Here is a 20,457-nt window from a genome sequence, read left to right on the forward strand (position 1 = left end):
TAACCTTAATCTTATTGTGATAATTTACTTTTATAATTCATCTCGTGTTCAGCGATGAGGAAAACATTGTGAGGTCACATCCAAGTTGCACATTTATTTTCACTTAAATTCTGTGCATTTATCAAGCCGCGTTGGAACAACTTTTTGGAATAAACTACTGTAGTAGGCCATTAAAAAACTGTTAGTAATAATGTAAAATAACATTATTACGGTTATAAATTGAAAAGACGTCAATATGACGTAAAACACTTGATAATATTACTTTTTTTTTCAGCTGAGACTATAAGAAAAATGCTGGCAGATTTACCGGCTAAACGTCATCGAGCTATGGTAAATCCCTTAAGTCCTATTTTACGTCCTCGAAGAAAGCTTAATAAACAAAGGCCAAAAATGGTTATTAAGAAAAGAGCGATCGATGATATGATAAAAAAACCAAAATCGAGTGAATTGCCGCCACCGAGTAATTTTAATAATGAAGACACTCAAAACAATGCGTGTAATACGAAGAAACCTGACAATAAAACTCTTCAACTTATAAAGAATTCGGCACTAGGAACGTTAAGCCATAAAAGTTCTTTGAACAAAAAAAATCCTGTCAATAAACATAGAAAAAAGGACTTCGTAACTAAAGAACCAGAATCTGTTGGAAATGACGGAACTTACGGAAATGGGGAAACTGACGGAAATGGTGGAACTGGCGGAACAGGTGGAACTGGAGGGACTGGTGGCACTGACGGAAATGATTCAACCGACGGCAATGATGGATCCGAAGGAAATGATGGAACCGACGGAAATGATGGAACAGACGGAAATAATGGAAATGATGGGAATTATGGAAATTATGGAACTGGTGGAAGTGGAGGAAATGACGGGAATGGCGGAAATGGCGGTAAAGGAAATGGTAAAGCTGATAGACTAACGGAGTGCCCAGACCTACCTGCACAACCTTCAGAAAGCGAAGAAAATAAACAAATAAATCAAAAGTCCACTTGCAATAATAATTCGGAAAGAATTATTATTAACGACGGCTCATATATGTCACGAGAACACGGAAATCGTAGTGGATCGAACAGCAAAGACGACCAAAATCCAGGTTGTAGCGGCCGAAATAGTAATTCACGAGACTCTTTTGCGCCGTCTCAAAATGTTCCCTTAAAGCATTCTATTGCTCGCTTAACTGCAAGCTCTGAGACCCATGATAAGTCTGTTCAATTTCACCATTTATTCTTAGTCCAACAAGAATGTAATAATGTTAATCAACACTTGCCATCGGGGCAACGAATGCTTTTTGAAAATGAAGCTGTAGTAACTAAGTTAGACAAACCTCCTTTACATTTCAATCATTCAGAAATATTAGATTCCCAATGTTTTCAACGAAACAAATTAAACAAACCCCGTAAAGGATTAAACGATTGTATAGCCATGTTAAGAAATAAGTTAGTAGAACCAATTTCGAATATTTTACCAGGACATGTATCAGTACAATGTGGCAGCGACGAGCCATTAGGGCCAGAACCAGTTGTGATCGAGCGACGACATTCAACTTCTGATTCAAATATACAATCTGCACAAAGGTCTTTACAACTGTTTTATCCCAATACAACTGTGGAAGATACTACTTTAAGCTATGACACGAACAGCCGTATAACACGTCGATCTTCAGCACGACAGGGACATAGTTCCCGCCGAGAAAAAATTATGGATGTTCAACCAAATAACGATTTTATGTATTGGAATCAATTTTACTATAATAAACAAACGTTACCTACTAATAAAAGCAGCCAAAGGTACAATAAACGTGAATCGACTCGTCGAAGATCTGTTGTTTCAACAGAAGATTTATTACTACAACATGCAATGAATTTAGAATTATTGGCTAAAAGTAATAGAAATCTTAACAATATTACTGATTACCAATTCCCCAATATATCAACAAACATACCAATACCACAAAAAACATCAAGAAAAAGTCGTCAAGATGGACCTAGAACGAGATCTACTTCTAATAATAGTATGACAAAACCGAAAAATAAAGCTACGCCAAGGACACGCCAAAAAAAAGTTACAGATTTAAACACTTCTCAAGGGAATATTCATCAAAAAATATCAGATGTCGAAACTCAGTATATAAACAAAAGAAATGAAAGACATTTTGAGCATGGCACAATTATTAACAATATAAGTTCAACAACTGAAAAAAGTGATCATTATTATGTTCAAGAGAGGATAGAAGATAAAACAAGTGAACTTGGTGTGGAAAAAACAATATTACATTCAAGTGATATGTCAGAAGAGCAGCCGTGCTCAAACATGTGTCAAAATATGCCCATAATTCAATACGCCAACGACTATGATACACTTCCTGTTCATTATAATATGCACATAAATTCAGAGTCAACAACACCCCTTGACCTCTCAAACAAAACAGCTAGAGTGGAAGATTCGCGACAATACGTAACAGAAGAACCATACTGTGAAGGAACTTATGATATTTATGAGACTTTAGATTTATCTAATAAAAATATGAATACTGTACCAGAAAAAGAACTTTGCGTAAATAATGATGAAGTAGTAGACTTACGCGTTAATAATAGTTCTCAGTTGTTGCCATCACACTCGACAACATCATTATCAGAGTTAAGAAGCGATCATTTAGAAGACAACGCATCAGCTTTCTCTTATGGACACCCCGAAAGATGGGCATTTGAACCAGATGATTGTTTACCAACAGATTTATCTATGAGAAGGAATGGTATATTGACGGATTCTTATGAAAAAAGACGGCCTTATACAAACGACAATACTGTAGAAATTAATATAATTGAAGATTTATCTCACCCAACTAACCATGTACGTGAAATGTGTATAATTGCTCCACAAAGAGAGGACTTTGATATTGAAGAACCCACTGATTTATCAATTCGTAGAATCGAAAGTAGATCGAATAATTTTAGTGATTGTATTTCACAAGAACAACATATTCGCTTAAATGATTGTTCAAATAACATCAACAAACAATCAGGCCATCATAGTGAAGAAATTCCAGCTGATTTGTCTACTACAAATAAAGAAACAATGCATAATAATTATTATTTAGATAAGCAAAGAATGCCTCAATATTTAGATGCAGCGGTTTCAAATAACCATGATATAGAACCTGTTATTGATGGTATAGGCCCACAAGGAAACTTAAATTCCATGGAATCAGGACAAATTATAAGCGCTCATTACAATCTTACAGCGCGAGTTCCAGTTCAAGCAGCTGCATTAGAACCTCGAAATATCATCACATTTTCTAATCCCTTATCAAATGAAACAAAAAATATGTCTACAGCAGACTTAGTATCCGCATCTGTACCATGCGACTTACCAATATCGATTAATTGCCCATCGATAAACGAATGTGGTAATCGCAATGATGTAACTTACTTAATTACAGATATGCCATTAAGCTTATCCACTAAAAATATTGATGAGACTAAAGTTTGCGGCCTAATGCGTCGTGAATTTGTGCCTAGCCATTATGAATATGAAAATACTACGGCAACTAGTACGTTTTCGCAAATTAAAGAAGCAGAACCCGCAAGTACAAACATGAATACCAACCTAAGTGTTACGTCTAAAGCCTACACACAAGTTCGGCCAGTTAATGAAACATCTGTCCTTCGTAAATCAAGTTCTACACCTATGGGACATAAATCTAATAACATTAACAATAGAAAGTTATCTTGTGAGAATGAGTTATCAAAGGAAAAAAGTCCAGTTCCTATTTATAGATTAGATATGGAAAATTGTAATATAGACGCTATAAAAGAAAATTACAATAAAACCAATTTAGATCAGGATCCAGAAACAGCTAAAAAGATAGCAATGTTACCCAAAGAGCTCGTAGAAATTTTAGGGACAATGCCTGCAGATCATCGCATTCAACTTCTGAATGTTTTGCCTCAATATGTATCATCATCAACATCACCTGTGTTGTCCCAAAACACTGGAAGTGTAACACATGACTCGACTTGTCTTTCTGCTAATTCTTCATCGTCTTCACTTGTAAGCAATCTGGCAGAAAATGACATCAAATCATCTGAAAATGTACCTTTATTACCAAACCAAACTACGTCTTCTCAAATTTTACAATTTGTTGAAACATCACCGACAGCAGTTACGAGTTCTATACTATTAACACCACCTACACCTCAACTGTCAGATCGCCATTCAAATCAATCCCATGAAAATAATGAAATTAAATCTATAGAATATCGAAGAAAATCTAGAATTTCAACAGATGAACAAACTCCACACAAAAACATTATTAATGAAAATTTTAATGCTGGATCACATCCAACAGCATTAGATGAATATAATCGCCAAGACCGCATAATTGATTTGACCGGTGATGAGTTTTCATCAGAAGTTCCTGATGTTTCGTATAATACGGAACCATACACGAAATTAACTCGTCCCACAAAAGACATGCCAAGTTCAATAGCGGCTCCAAAATCCATAGCAATAAAGACGAACAGTGACAAAACTGCAAGTCTGAGGGCAGTACGTATTAAAACTTCATCTGAAAGACAAAGAACGGTTTTAACTGAAAATACACTGGCGAAGAAACATGTTGATAGTACCTCACATTTAGCTGAAGAAGAACTTCAAAATAAATGTTCCGAAATAACTATTGCTATGGCTATCCAACAAGACGAAATAAGTAGCACACAACAACGTCCAGCCATAAAAAAGTCTACGACACTACCGAATAGTGATTTGTATCCAATAGAACGCATTTCAAATAATGTACAAATGCCAGTAGATAAAAAAACAGAAGAAAATGATTACGATGTCAGTTTTAGTTTACCTGAAAAACAAAATGTAGTAACTTCGTCTCTCTTGAAGGATACTCATTGTAATTTGAAAGATGAAATAATAACAAAAGACAGTATGCACCTGGCTCTTAACAATAATTCATCAAAATTACCCATGACGGTAAATGCGATTGATGTAAGATTTTCAAATAATACTGCAAAAGATTACTGCTCACGCTCAAAAAAGCTTGATGGATTACTAAAAGACAAAAATGTGACTAAGACTGAAGGTTTAATATCGCTTGGGTCAAAAAAGGAATTTACCGTAGAAGATGATGATTCTGAAGATGATGTTACGTTAGCTGTTATAGTAAAACAAAAACATCGTAGCTTAAATTCATCTCGCAGTGATCAAACATTATGTGAAAAAGAGAATACTAGAAAAGAAGTTCCAATGTCATTAGATAATTCATCGTCTGACCAACAAAACCAAGTGTTGCCTAATAAAAATGTATCTCCTAAAATGGGAAGTTTATGTACATCACAACTGCCGAATTGTTCCACTGATACCACAAATAACTTAAAATGTAATGAAAATGAAACAAAATTACCTGAATTATTTTCTAGAAAAAAAGGTAGAAAAGGCCGTCGCTTTAATATTATAGAAAGCACCAACTATGTGGAGCATCAAGGGTCATCGTGTAGCAAAGAAGCAGAGAGCAAAGATGAAATTAATAAAGAAAATAATATTTTTACGGAAAATGAAGTAAATGTGGAAGTTATCGATGATTCAATTAATACAGAACCAAGTGAACCAAATACTGTTCGACCAACGTCAATTAATATCAGTGTAGAAAGTGAGAAAGAAGTTATTTCTGGAGAAAAAGCTAAAGTAACGCAAGAGTCTGATTGCCTTTCTTCCGATAACCTTTACAAAGTTGAACCAAATACAAAAGCAAATATTGAAAGTGACCAACACGTTAGAGATGATTCAAATGAAAATAAATGCTCAAAAACATCTGCTCATACAAAAGGTGGTGCTGTTGAAGCTGTAGAGAGTGATAGAGTTTCTTTAAAAAATGTGCAAATAACAGAAAAGTGCAAAAGATCTCTTTATTCAGACCAGTGTCATAAAATAAATGAAACTCAAATAATTGACGAAAAAAATCATCACGCTGATGTTGTTAAAATTATGGAGCCAAAAATTATATCTCATAGCACAACAGCTGTGGAAAATTTTGTAGAAAATAAAAGTGAAACCGAAAAAGACGATATGAATCTGACACCGTTACGACGAAGTAGACGAGGAAAATCATTGTTTATTGATAGTAGATCTATTTTGAATGAAAATACTTTGATTGCTGATAACACTACTGAACAAAGGACTCCATTAACAAAAAAACAATTAATTTTTTCGAAACTTTTACAAGACGAAGAAAATCATAAAAATCCTTTTTTGACTACTACATCTAATCAACCAATTTCTGAAGCTGTATCAAAAAGCCTTAATGAAAATAAACCTGATAATAATCGTGATAGTGAATTCAATAAATACGATGCCGATGAAATCAAATGTAATAAAAGAAAAAAATCACCACAATCTAAGAAGAGATTGAAAAAGAAAAAGTCAGTGACGAATATACTAATAACTAATCAAGATCCAGAAGAGCAAGATGCTAATAAGAAGATAAAAAGCCTAGAATTAAATGATACAACACCTGATAGCAAGATGTCGCCAATTTTAGTAACATCTCAAATAAATCCATTAAGCAAAAAAAATGTAACTACAACCCCAACAGATCAAACAGGTGATGACGGTGATATTCAAAGTACTGTTATTACAAAAAAAACAATTGAAAAACGAAAATCTGATTCTCCTAATAGAGATGAATCACTATCAATTTCGAAACTAAAGAAACCTAAATTAAATGATGAAGTTACAGTAGTGTCGCATATAGAATGTAAAAAGGATATAATAATTTCTGAACCTGAAATAAAACTAAAGAGAAACAAGGATTCTTCGCCTACAGCAGTTACCACGCGGATCACAACATGCTATAATAAGGCAATAAGACGAGCACGTTCAAAGTCAGTTTGTATAAAATCATCAGGAACGGAATTATACGATCCATATGATATTGATAAGATTGAAGATTTGGAAGATGTGATTGATAAAACTGAACCATTAGTTAGAATAGAAGTATCTCCAAAAGTTCAGTTTAACACATCGAAATCGGAAGTTGCAATTAAGACTCGAAAATTAAGTAAAACCGCACCTTCGGCTATAATTGATATATTACCCTCCGAGGCCAAAGCTCCTGTTGATGATGTTGATGATGGTGATGATAATATAGATAAAAGGGATACTGCGGAATATAATAATAACTCCAATGTTGACATGAAAGATGGTAGCAGTGATTCTGATGCATCTTCAAAAAGCGACGTTCCACTAAAAAAATATGTACAAGAAAAGGAGAAAAAGCTCACAGAAATACTACCTACATCAGAACGAGTGGAAAAATCCATTAATATCGAACCAAACAGTAAAACGGAAGAAAAGTTAAAAATACGCAAAAGATATAAACAAACTCAATCTATAAACAACAACGACTTAAAAAATAGTATTAATAAGACACAAAATGAAGAAGAGCTACGTTCCGAGCAATTTATGGAAAGTTTTGGTTTCTTCTCCGAAAGAAAACCGAGAAAATCGAATTTATTGGCGTCCAAGAAAATTTCTGAAACATTCAATTTAATTGAAAACGATGAAATGTATTATGCATCTAAAGACCGTGCCACTAAAAAATCTGCAAATGATATTAAAACAGAGGATCAGGCGTTATCATTAAGAAAATCAAAATCTACCATTTCACCTCCCAAAAAACCTACAAAACGAGGAAGGAAAAAGAAAACAACCATAATAATTCAACCTAGTTTTTGTAATATCTGTAAAAAATTTTTTCGCAGATGGGATAATTATGTAAGACATTTGTTATCCCTGTATCATATTTCAAGACTCTGTGAAATTGAATTAAAAGTGAAAACAGTACTAATTGAAGAGGAACCCAACTATTTGCTTGCTTATAGGCAGCAACTTAATCGATTAAAAGTACTACAAAATAAAATAGCGAAACGGAAAAAGAATTGTTTGTCTACTGCAGATATTGTTCTTCCGACGCTTGAGGAAATTTTAGCTGACGTAAAAAGAACAATACGGGAACAACAGCTTTCTCGTCGGAGCTTAAGTCGGGATGAGGCGTTGTTCATAGATTGTTGTGAAATGTTAAAAGAGTCTCATCAAAATCAAGGCTCACCTGTCAAACGAGTTCGTCAATGTAATAGTTTTAATTGTGAACAGGCATGTCAAGAAGAGTTAGCGTTGTTAGAAAAAAGCATTCTTGATGACAGATGTGCTATTAAAAGTGATGAGGAAATGGATTCTATAGCAGCAAAAAAGATATTGGAAAGTGAAGAAGTTCGAAACTTAGAGAATGATTTGATATCCAACCTTAAAGAAGCTAACGGACTTAAAGGATTAACTAGTGTTCAAATGGAATCAGCGGGAAATTTGACTACTATAACGGATTCGCAAACTATTTTATCCAATTATGAAGTAACAGAAGAGTCAAACAGATCTAAATATAAGCCGCATATTGAAGTTAAAGAAAAATTATATCCTGATGTCATCGATAACATAGATATGTTCGAAGATAAATTTGATAAAATAAAAAGAAAGTGTAGGTCTCAAGCAGCAGCTGCCAAACAAATTCAAACAAACGTCGAAATAAAAACCAGGTAATTTTTTTTATTAATTATATATATTATGTGACTTCTAACTATAAACAGTTATAGTTAGGAGGCTCATTGATCCATACAAACGCATCGTAAAAAAAAGAAGCGCGCTTATTTAAAAACGCCATATTGTTGGTGAACAGAAAGGTAAAGTAATTAGTTGATTATATATATATATATATATATATATATATATATATATATATATATATATATATATATATATATATTTTATTTTAAATCCCAAAGAAATAAAAATGTAGAATTTTAATATCAATCGTACTTATTAATATTATTACAGTAACAGCCTTTGAATGTCCCACTGATGGACCTCCTCTCCTGCTGAGGAGAAAGTTTGAAGCTTATTCCAACAAGATGCTACAATGCGGGTTGGTGGAATACGCATGTGGCAGAATTTCAGTGAAATTTTATACATGCAGTTTTCCTCACGATGTTTTCGTTCACCGCCAAGCACGACATGAATTATAACTATAAATTGAGTACATGAAATTCAGTAACGCTTGCCCAGGTTTGAACCCACGATCGTCGGTTAAGATTCACACGTTCTGACCACTAGGCCATCTCGACTTTATATATAAATTTTTTTTATTTACTGATTTTGTTACTATATAAAATATTTAAATATGTTTATTGTTGCAGTTATAACCATAGAAAAAAGACAGAAAAGAAAAAAGTGAACAATAGAAAAGGTCAAAACACGGTCCCAACCAAGGCCGCTTTAAAAGGATTCGATGGAGTTAAAGTTTCAATTCATACCTCGGATATTAATATGTCCGCAATCGTACCCCTTGAAAAAGTTCACAGGAAAAAAAGGAAGAGTGGTTCTAAAAAGAAGAGGGAACGATCAAATTCCGAAAAAAGTAGCCATCGGGAAAGCAATAATTTCACAAAAGAATTATCTCAGAAAAAAGTTGACGTCTATGAATTTATGGATACAGAAGATACCGAAGTTTTTGAATTTAGACCATCAACTCTTATGGAAAGACTTAAAAGCATTAACAGCAAAGAAATACCAAGTACATCTAAATCAATAAATGAAACCGAATTAGCTGAAATATCGAGTGAAAGCGGGTCAGATGGCGACGACTTCGTTTATATGTCTGATGACTATGTCTGTAGTGACGACGAAACTGAAAACAGTGTGTTATCATGTGAATTAGGTAATGGTAAAGGAACCAATGAGCACAACAAAACTTCGAATCTAATTAAAAGAAAAGAAGCTACAGAGAAAAATGCTGTGATGGGTAAAATATTCAAAAATAACGCTGTACGTACCGAAAGAAAAAGCCCAAAAAGTACGGAATTTGTTAAGCCTAAAGCTAATCTAGACCAATTGTTTGATAGTTTACTAGAAAATGAACCCAAAACCTCCCAAGTCGAAAATGATCAAGTGTCTAGTGAAAAAGACGAAGTGCCACCGTCACGGGTGTATCTCAGCTTATCACCTCAAAAAGAAGATCAATCGCGGTATAACAAATCTTTAAAACGTTTAGATCAAGCGTCAGCGACTCAAAAGTACAGTACACCCTCACCTACTTTACATCCGTCTTTGGCGTCATTTTCTACAAGGCGCAAATCTATAACACCCCCAAGAAAATTGGAACCGAATATCAACCCAGTTTCAATTTCAGAGCATGACTCTTTAACATTGAAACCAAACGAAGATTATAAAAAAATTGAAACAACAAAGGAGGATAGTACATACAAGGAGATTCATTTAAAGAAACACGAATCTTCACTATCCAGCAATAAAAATCTTACTGCGGCTAATACTGACAACACACTACGCAGACGAAGTCATGATTTTGGTTACGAGGAACCGAAATCTAAGGAAGTTTTTAACAGGGATAAATCGGATAAAAAAAAGAAAGAAACCCCCAGGCATGACTGTTATGACGATGACGTGGAATCATTCAACCACATTTTGTCAGAAGATGCTGGTGTTGCGAGACAGAGAGCGCGCAGAAAATGTACTGTTGGAAAGCAGAACGTTCTAGCTGAGACTTGGAGTTCCGAGTCTGAACCGGATGGTGATCCTCCGCGACCTAACAGTGCCGAGTCTGTAGCCGCGGGCAGCGGACGAAAAAAGAAAGGAAGGAAGAAAGATGGTCAGTCGAGCAGCAATCGAAAGGCGAGCAGGCTAGTTTCTGTGAAGAAGCACGAATATGAAAGCAGGGTAGATAGCAGTAATCGCAGCGCAGGAAGTGGCGTGCCGGCAAGGCCGCGGTCACCGCCTCACTACTGGTCGGAGGGCGACGAGGAGCAAGAGCACCCCCAGCAACACGGCTGGATAGTCGGCGATAGTCACAAGAAACTCGTCACTATGTTAGCTCATGCGAAAGGGCGTAAGCGCAGCGGTGATGAGAAACGTCACTTGCTCGAGTAAGGCTACGTTTTATAGGGTATGATAATGTTTTCTTGTAAATATTTTGTACATAATATTCTAGTTGTTTATGAACGTCATTATTATGACGTTACGACCAGAAACTTTTAAATCTAGTTTAATTAATTTCAGTTTTGTAAATATTGTATATCTTTTATAGTATATTTTAGTTAAATTTTTAAAAGAGCATACATACTGCTTGTGTTGAGTTAATAGAACCGACTGTTAAACAACCTCTGCAGTATATTAGCTAAATTATTAGCGGAGTATATTTTATTTCGAATTCGATATGTCATCTTATATTGATTTCACAGTTTATCTTTTAATATATTAATTCGAAGGAGATAGAGCATTGTCTTAAAATAATATGATAATAGGCGTTTGTAGGTTAGTTGTAGAGTATCAGCGCTAATTTAATGTGTCTAATAGAGAATCTATCAAAAAGTATATTCACTTTAATCTTATCCGCGCTTTTTCTTATCAGTTTTATTGGAAGAAAACATTATGTTATTGTGTTAATCGTTTTCTAGCCGCGAAGGGAAATAAAGCTTCGAGTGTCATTGAATTTATTTCATAAAAGAGCAAACGTTCATTTGAATACTGTATTTAGTATGTTTGAAGATATATGGTTTTATGATATTGTATTTGAAATGTAAAGCATGAGTTGCAGCGTCGTGTAAATAAAATATATTAGATGTGATTTCTACAATTATAAAAACACGATATAAACTGAATTGTTTGTGTAAATGTTTAGTCTAAAGTGCCCCCTTTTCTTTTGTGAATACGACTTATGCCCGGTTTCTGAATTCACCAGTGAAAATTTCACTAGCTATTGGTTTAATAAAGTTAACTGTTACTGCCTTCCTGAATACTCATCTAGCGGTTTAGTAATTATGAAACCGATATTTCAGCCAGTAGACGGGCCTCGTGAGGAAACGCAGTCAGACATTGATTTTATTGTTTTATTTCTTTGTAAAAAACTTTATACATAATAACATGGTCTTCGATTGGTAATAAGTGCCCAAAAATATAATATAAATTATGAATATTTCTCTCTCCCATTTATCATTGTCAAATATTTAAAAGAGTTAAAAATAAATCATATTTATTATTTTGCAGTGTTATGAATTAATTTGTATTATGATATTGTTTCTAAAGCGATATCTCAATTATTTTTTATACGTAAATGTTTCGAGCTTGATGTTAACTCTATTTCTAATCAGACTGATGAGTTATGCTCGTATTAATAAACCCATACTAGTCGTGTTGTGTTTGAATGTGAATAATATTAATAACGTACGAATTTGTGTAGTATAATCGGCACACATTGGTCGGTTAAGGTCGGTAGGGTAAGTTCCCTTCGAACCAATAGCATTAATCAATAGAAAAAATGTCAATAAAGGTACTTCAGAAACTGGACATAACACCGGACACATTTTACTGCGTACATCTTTCGAGAAGTTGTATTTTCTGTGATTTTTGCATAATATTAGCGAAATATAACGTTTCGATTTTATTACGTATAAATTGTATTTTATTCCTGACATTAAAGAAATAATTTATTTACAAAAGTCTGTCTATAAGTTAATGTCTTAGAGAATGTTTGTTTGGCAACGATCGCGAGGGGCTGATAACGCGGTCTGCGTGTTGTGTAATTTTGATTTTGTTAACTATTTTTATACATTAGATTTTGATTAGTCAATTAACACATGAAATCTCAAGCTTTAGTTGTCTATATATATCTAGTCCAATATGTATCGAAGAGTCGAAGGAAATTCAGTTTGCCTCATTATCAGCCTCGGAGCTATGTGATCATTTTTCCATTACAAAAGAAGACTTATCTAATGGTAAACTATGTCTAATGAGTAGAGTAAACGAGTTCATTTCTTAAGACAAAGCTCAATGTTGAAATTTTGTTTTAGTTTACCCAGCACAGTACTAAATATTACCCATCGAATAGTTTTTGTAGTAGATATTATATAATACCATCAATCTGTGTGTATAGCCTCCCAAAGTGATCGTACTAGCTGTTTAAGGTAGATTTATTGAATATTTGTTTCATATAAACATATTATAATAAATTAACCGCCACGATGAAATTTTACTTGTGTACTCCGTATCTTAAGACATTGATGTATAATTCACTCTGTCAAACTATGGTGTAAAGTGTGTCTGTCACATCGATGTCACACCGCAGCGGTCAGTGTTCAGTGGTCTAGTAGCCAGTCAGGTGCAGCGTTGTTCTCCTTTATGTAATCTTCTGGGGTTTCGTATCTACGTGCCCGCTATTAGAGAATCAAGTCTACATGTTTTTAAAAATCTGTGTTATTTCATAAGATGAATTAAGAATTAAAATATATACTTTTAAATATATGTGGTATATAAATAAAAAGTCTTTCAATTCCTACAAAATTGTACAAAGTGATAGATCAGCCTTAAAATACTACCAGCATTTGGTACCTATTAAGTATCTGTTTAAATATTTGGTTCCTATTGTATTATCAAGGAAATTTTATTTTATGATGACCGTTTATGATTTGCGCATAAGGGCTCCTCAGTGTGCATTTGTCTTTGCATAACCGTTTAGTACCTATTTGGTACCTAAGCATTCATTTTTATTCGATCACTAACTGAAAAAATAAAGATTGTATTTTTATATCAATATAAAAAAGAGGCTAGGAAACTAAATTTACTACTCTAATTAAACACATCCTAAAATCATTTGACCTAGAAAATTAACGTTTGAAATTGAGAGTTCAACGTCCGCTTTTAGCCCTGGTGGTGGTGAAAGACCTAAGTTTTGAAAATGCAAAAAATTCTCTAAGTGATCCCATTATGGGAAATTTCTTCTTGGATTTTCACAAAAACGGTCAGAGCGTATGGATTAGACACACTTTTTTGAAATTTTAAAAGTAAATATACGCTAATAGATTGGCTAATGAACCTTACGTATAAGACTACAGAGAATTTACTGACTGTACCAGCACAAAACTTTGACGCACACGCATCAAATACGGACGCGCTCACATAAATAAACGAGCACACTCATACACATACTTACACACTTTTATAATGAGCATTAAAAGTAGTTAATATATATATATTTAATTCACCTACCTATATAAATATAAACCCTGTAGTTCATGATTACCTACAATATATATTGTATTAATTTAGGGTTGAGGGCCTGGTGACCTGATGTAGTTACAGGAGATCTACATTTTACTTAAATGAACCCTAACAATGTTTAAAAATTTTATTATAAATAATTCAGAATCAACTAGTGAATAGTCCACAATCAGAATGTGAATTACTGACATGATTAGGATATATTTAAATATTGAGACTAAATAATATTAAATTCAGTCAGAACGACCAAACTTTTATTTATTATTTTGTAAATTAGTGTTATAGAAGCGAACACCTTGCCGAAGGAAGGCTTAATTGACTGCGAAGGCTGGTGTCAGCAGTTTTACTTTCTTTTTCTCGTGTTTATACAATATTTGTATCAAAATAATGAATATTATTATATATATAAATAATATAATATAGTTATAAATATCCTGTTACGCAACTGAAGTATGCCACTTTCGATAAAAACAACCTGAAGGGAGATTCTTATCTAAAGGAGAATCCCTAGGTATGAGATAGTGAATAGCTCTTTTTTGATGAATGAATAAATCTAACAAAGCAAATAACTATTGTAAATGGTGGTAATGGTAATAAGTTTTAAAAATATGAAGTAATGTAAATAGGGTTTACAATTTAATCTAACTAATTTAAAAGAAAAAGAACCTATAAAGCATGTTAATTTTAATATATATTTATTATATATATAGTTTAGGTCAACGTAACCTAAAGAAAAACGTCGGTCCAATGTTAAAAATGAGTTAATCTCTAAAATCGATTTTTATTTAACAGGACAACCTCTTCTAAAGTCATTTACATTTCAATACTGTACTGTACTACTAAATTAAAACTGACGCACTTTATATTCTGTAGTCATCCATGATGTATATATGTTATCTGTGCTTTTTAAATTGTCTTTGATCTCTGCTTTCCTATTAGTGTGAATTTGTGAACACTGAAGTTTGAACATAAGTGGTCGAAGCTATTTATGTCAAAAGAAAATAGCTTTTTGAGAAGTTTTCAACATCAGGCAAAAGGCCGGTTAATTAATCATCGCAATTTTTTTTAAATATCATAGTAATCAATAGTGCTAAAAGGTTAAACGCAGCAATACGTTTTTCAAAACCAATATGTGTAACAAGTCAGAAGTCCTAGAAAAAGTTAAGAAATTAAAAAAGATAGTTGAGAATCAGTTAAATCATAGAATGATATTTCTCAGATGCGAGAATAATAAATCAAATAACCTTACACTCCAGAAAAGTATGGAACCGTGGAACTCATGAATGTAACTTTAATAGAAAGCACAAGATATGATGTTAAATGCCAAATTATCAAAGTTCTATGGCACAGAAGAAATTCATATTGTTGCATTATTGGCGACTTGCATTGTCAATTGTCAATCATATGCATACCTTTGGATGTAAAGCACAAATGGTTCACTTACCAAGTGAAAAACGAAAGAAGCTTAATTCCAATCACAAAAAGTACTTTTCATTTTATACCCTGATAACTTAAAAGGATTTATGTTACTTAATTCAAGAGCAGCAATAAAAACTAGAGATGCTATATTTTTAGAGATTTTTACAATTAAAAGAGATTTTGTGTTTATTAAGGTGATTAAAGCGATATTGAAAAGTGATAGACAAGAATATTTCATGTCGGGAGCAGCTAGATCATTACAGTAAACCAACCTGATATTCCATTTGCAGGATGCTTGTAATTATGTTAAATAAAGTTTTGTAAAAATTTGTTCACAAAACCAGTTACTTTTCTTTCAATAACCTTAAAGTTAAGCATGTATATATTATATTTGTTTGTTACATTAGAATGTTTTTATTACACCCTCATTACTGTCGAATATTAACTCTAGATAGTTAATTCGAGACAAGAACAAGATTTATTATTAATTTGAGATATATTAGAATATTTTACATAAAATAAGTTTTAAAGGGTTTACTCACTGTAGACAAAGATGCCAGATTGGTACATTAATAGATTGAATGTTTTAGTAATTGAAATAAAATAAAAATGCAGTTTTAGCACATTTTAAAGGCATAATACCCTTACATATCAAGTACTGCACATGTTGAAAATTTAAGAAAATATAGGTAAATTTCAGTGAGAGAGACTTTGTGGCACAGTGCCTTATAAGAATATGTCTTAGTTGTTGGATTAACATTATAGTAGTTCCATCAATATATAAAAGTTGTCTAAACATTATTGCTAGCGGCCTGGTGATTAGATTTAGCCAAAGCGATAATGTCTCAATTCTAAACAATTATTTTCATAAGCAAAATACTAAAAGGATAAGGTTGTTCCTCAGCTGAAATGGTACCATAAGTCCAGTAGAGAATGTGGAAAAACTTATTTAACTAGTCATCTTCAATGAGAATACATCAACATGAACTGATCAGTAGACAAAATCTAGAACAACCATTATAAGTTATAATATTAAATGACACCACATCAAGTAATATGTTAAAAAGTGTTTTAAAATATATGTAAAGTAAATTGGATAATTGCTCGGTATCCATGCGTAAACCACACCACTTTGGTACTTTTGTTACTATTCCTGCCTGCTGCTGGCTTTTTACTGGTTGTTCCTGAATTTTCTTCTAATTTTTTTTACAGGTGATTACTGCATTGCTATAGTATAATAGTGGTCGATAAATGTTAGTATCAATAAATATATATAATTAAGTATATGGATGGTATATGGTGTATCCATTACTACTGATTAGAAATTAGAATCATGTCTGATTATTGTGTGGCAAATATGAGTCCGATGATGCGGCTACCTGTGTCGTAGATATGCAATATTTCGAATAATCGTCTCCAGTTTAAAAAAAAATATTAAACGAATGGATATTATACTCTATGAAGATAATTTGTAATACAATAAGTTTTTTTAACTTAAAAAATATTGAATATTATATAATTGAAATTTAGTTTAATCAGTATTGTCAATATCATCAATATTATTGGAGATTTTATAATATTTTGATTTCGTATCGGCAATGCCCGGGATGGTTAGGTACAGCTGCCATTATTGACGTATGCGTCGTAGATAAAACAAGGAGTGCGCGGAAAACAAATTCAGACACAAGGGAGCTTTGAAGTGAAAGCACGTATATCGGTGAAATTATCTGTGTGAGTTTCTAGAATCGTTGAAGTTAGTTGGTAAATATATAATTAAGATTCAGCGTAGTGTGTATTAGTTGCCCAGATCTTGCAATGGATAGAAATCAATCCAATACATCACACCCTCGCAAGTTTAACGTTGAAGAAGAATTATATGCGGTGGATCAAAACTTTTTGCGTATGTATGCGAAGTCTCAAATCGATTCGTTGAAGTCAGATTTGCCGCGCTTAATCGAGTCAATAGTAAGTGAAAAAGTAATTAAAGAAAGAAAATATGTATTACCTGAATTCAATCCAGACATATCCAATAATGATCCACATACGTGGTGCAAACTTATTGATATTCATTTGTCGGAACAAAACCTAAGCGGCCGAGAATTATTCGTAGTGATCAGTGCGGCCTTGAAAGGAAGTGCTTTGCGTTGGCTGTCTCACCTGCCGTATAAATGGATGACCTGGCCGGACTTAAAAAAACTATTTAAGTCAAGATATTGTTTCGAGACACCGGCAGCCGCGATCATTAAGATCAGAAATAGCCAACCAGCAGAAGGTGTTTCGTTGGCTACTTATGCTTCTGAAATAGCGACCGAACTTACTTCTACTTTAGAAGGATTGACGACAGAACAGATCGTTATAGCTATGGTGCTGTCCCAAATTAGCACTTATGACGAAAGAATACAACGTATAGCATTAACCACCGACATTTCTTCCTTTGTTGAGATGCAAAGAGAAATTGAGGCTGTCGTGCTAAAGAGAACACAGCACGACACGACGCCGAGAGAAATGAAAAGAATAAAATTAAATACAACAACAAATGATGCTTCGCAGAACTTCACTGATACAATTCACGATGAGGAAACGATGGTCAATGTACCAGCTCCACAGCGTGTGACTTGCTTTAAGTGTTGGCTCGAGGGTCACTATGAATCGGAATGTCCTCAAAGCGCTGGGCCTAGTGGCAACCAGGGTTCTACCAACGGCGGGATGGGAGCGGCAGCCAGCACATCGAACCAGTGTGGGGATGATTGCATTTTCATAAGCGATTCTCATCAAGACGGAAGGGTAAATTATAGTAAGTAATTTTTTTTTACTATAATTCTCAGGTAGAAACTTACACGTACAAATGTGAGTGTACGTTTTTGGGAAAACAATTTATAATCGCAGGTGGCATAAGGCGTGGGTGACGTGGGACACCGTCGACGGCCTCGCGACTCGCCGGACCCGCGCCCCGGGTTTAAGCATTACTTAAAAACCGTAAAAGCGTCAAAAAATTTTATTTGTCATAAATTGATATGTTTTTATTCAGTCTAGGTAGAGGGCCTCGCAAAATGTATCTGGCCCACAAAAAAATTAATCCCTCCACTGTTTATAATCAAAAGGTAACTATGATTATAAATCGTTTTTCCGCTTTTACTTTATGCTAATTCTATTTGAGATTATGATTAATTAACGATTAGAAGTTTTGTTTCGTTTGGTACAAGATATAAAATTTTAAAAAGTAACTTTTTTATTTATATAAATTTCATGATATGAGAATTTAGATCAAAGATGTCAATATGACTGCTGGTTATTTTTTTTCTCTCTAATTTCTCCTCTTTTTGAGGCGAAGGTTTTGGAGCATATTCCACCACGGTTATCCAATGCTGATTGGCGTACACACAATTTTCATTTCGACACGCTTCAACTTTAAAGTCGAGCACGAGATGAAATATAATTAAGCACATAAAATTCATATTTCATTATAATAGAATTGATTCATAATATAATTTTATACATGACATACATGTACCAAACCGCGCCAGCGGCGTGGTGGGGTAAGCATATAGGCTGTTACCTACTGAACGTTTAGTGGTTGCTTGTTTGTGTATTATTATCACATAATTAATTAAAAATAATATTCCACTACACACCTAGTTGGATTTTTCACTTAAAGTAAAAAAACACTCGAGACACGCAAAGAGATTTATTTATTGGAGGCGACTGCACTTTATATCATATTTTCGTTGCTAAACACTAGCAAGCAAACTATTTTTTATGATTTTCCTACACTTGTATTGTTTTAACGACTTCCAAAGCAAAAGACTGGGAAAAGCGTCTCATGCCATTATTTTTCTATTTAGGAAATATTTTTTATTACAAACTTTAATTTGTTATTTTAAACTATTATTCACTTTTAAATTATTTTTCATACTCGTATATTTTTTTAATGTCATATATTATAATGACAAAAATACGTACGTGAACTTTACATTTTTATAACTTTTAATATGATATTTCATAATGATCAAAGTAATTTAGCTATTTTCAAGCTTCAGCAGCTTTAATGATAACCCTGGACAAAAATAAAAAAAATGATTGTTTGGTTTTGATAACTCGCAAATAACCATATAAACTTTTTAAGGAGTAATTATTTTTAAATCACAAAGATATACTTCAATTTTATTTATTTGTGATTTTTTTTTTACTTTTTAAATTGTCTCAATTTATTCTTGAATATTTTAAATTTCAGCTTGACCGTTTGATTGGCAGTGAAATGGACTAGTAGGTACAATAACTTAAGCCCGAAAAAATAACCTAACTGACTGACTTTGATTTACTGCGTAGAATGATTTACTTATTCCATATTTGTCTGTCCGCAGGTCCTGCACCCGAAGACGACTCAAATTGAATTATTATAATGGCATTGTCAGAAGATAGTGAATGTAATCTTTGTAGTAGAACGCAGTCTTTAGTAATCGTTGTTGTAGTGTTACCTCAGGTATTATTGTTAATTTCCGATATGCCTGGATAAAGCCATAGATGTCATTTTAGAATACAACTTCAGTTTCTTTGGGGTTTTAAAAGTAAAAAAAAAAAGGCACTAATGCATTATTTGTCCTCGCATATTAATTCATGATAGTTGGTAAGAATAAAACTGTGAGGACTCAGTGTACGTCACCCTGAGTTCATTGCCTGTATTTTGTGTCTGTAGTTTTCAATATATGTAATTAAAATTGAAATCCGTTTTTTTGTGGATGAACACATTTAAGTGAAAACCCACTAAAAATAATGGTGCCCACTCAGTCTATTCGGGGGGCGTTAGGGGATCGCTTGCGCATACTACCGTAACGCCCCGACGATTGGCCCGCCTATTCCGCCCCCATTCCTAGAACGATTCCCGGATACAGGGCAACCCACCTAGGCACTGCG

The 20,457-nt window shown here is 33.5% G+C and overlaps 2 protein-coding genes across 2 annotated transcripts in view; both read left to right on the top strand.

Moving 5' to 3' along the window:
• Positions 1–13,382, top strand: part of LOC126780221 (uncharacterized) — a 47,851-nt gene extending 34,469 nt beyond the window's left edge. The window contains exons 5-6 of the mRNA XM_050504503.1: positions 275–8,597; positions 9,255–13,382. Of these exons, the coding sequence (XP_050360460.1) occupies positions 275–8,597; positions 9,255–11,001 (10,070 nt within the window). The 3' untranslated portion in view covers positions 11,002–13,382. The remainder of the gene's footprint in view (positions 1–274; positions 8,598–9,254) is intronic.
• A 3,786-nt stretch (positions 13,383–17,168) lies between these two features.
• On the top strand, positions 17,169–20,216 carry LOC126780211 (uncharacterized). Its single transcript, XM_050504481.1, has 2 exons — positions 17,169–18,340; positions 19,908–20,216. Exons 1-2 carry the CDS (start codon positions 17,362–17,364, stop codon positions 19,934–19,936), a joined length of 1,008 nt encoding a protein of 335 aa, XP_050360438.1. The 5' UTR covers positions 17,169–17,361; the 3' UTR covers positions 19,937–20,216.
• Positions 20,217–20,457: the final 241 nt, after the last annotated feature.

The sequence above is a fragment of the Nymphalis io genome, chromosome Z (assembly GCF_905147045.1).
Source record: "Nymphalis io chromosome Z, ilAglIoxx1.1, whole genome shotgun sequence".
Taxonomy (NCBI): Eukaryota; Metazoa; Arthropoda; class Insecta; order Lepidoptera; family Nymphalidae; genus Nymphalis; species Nymphalis io.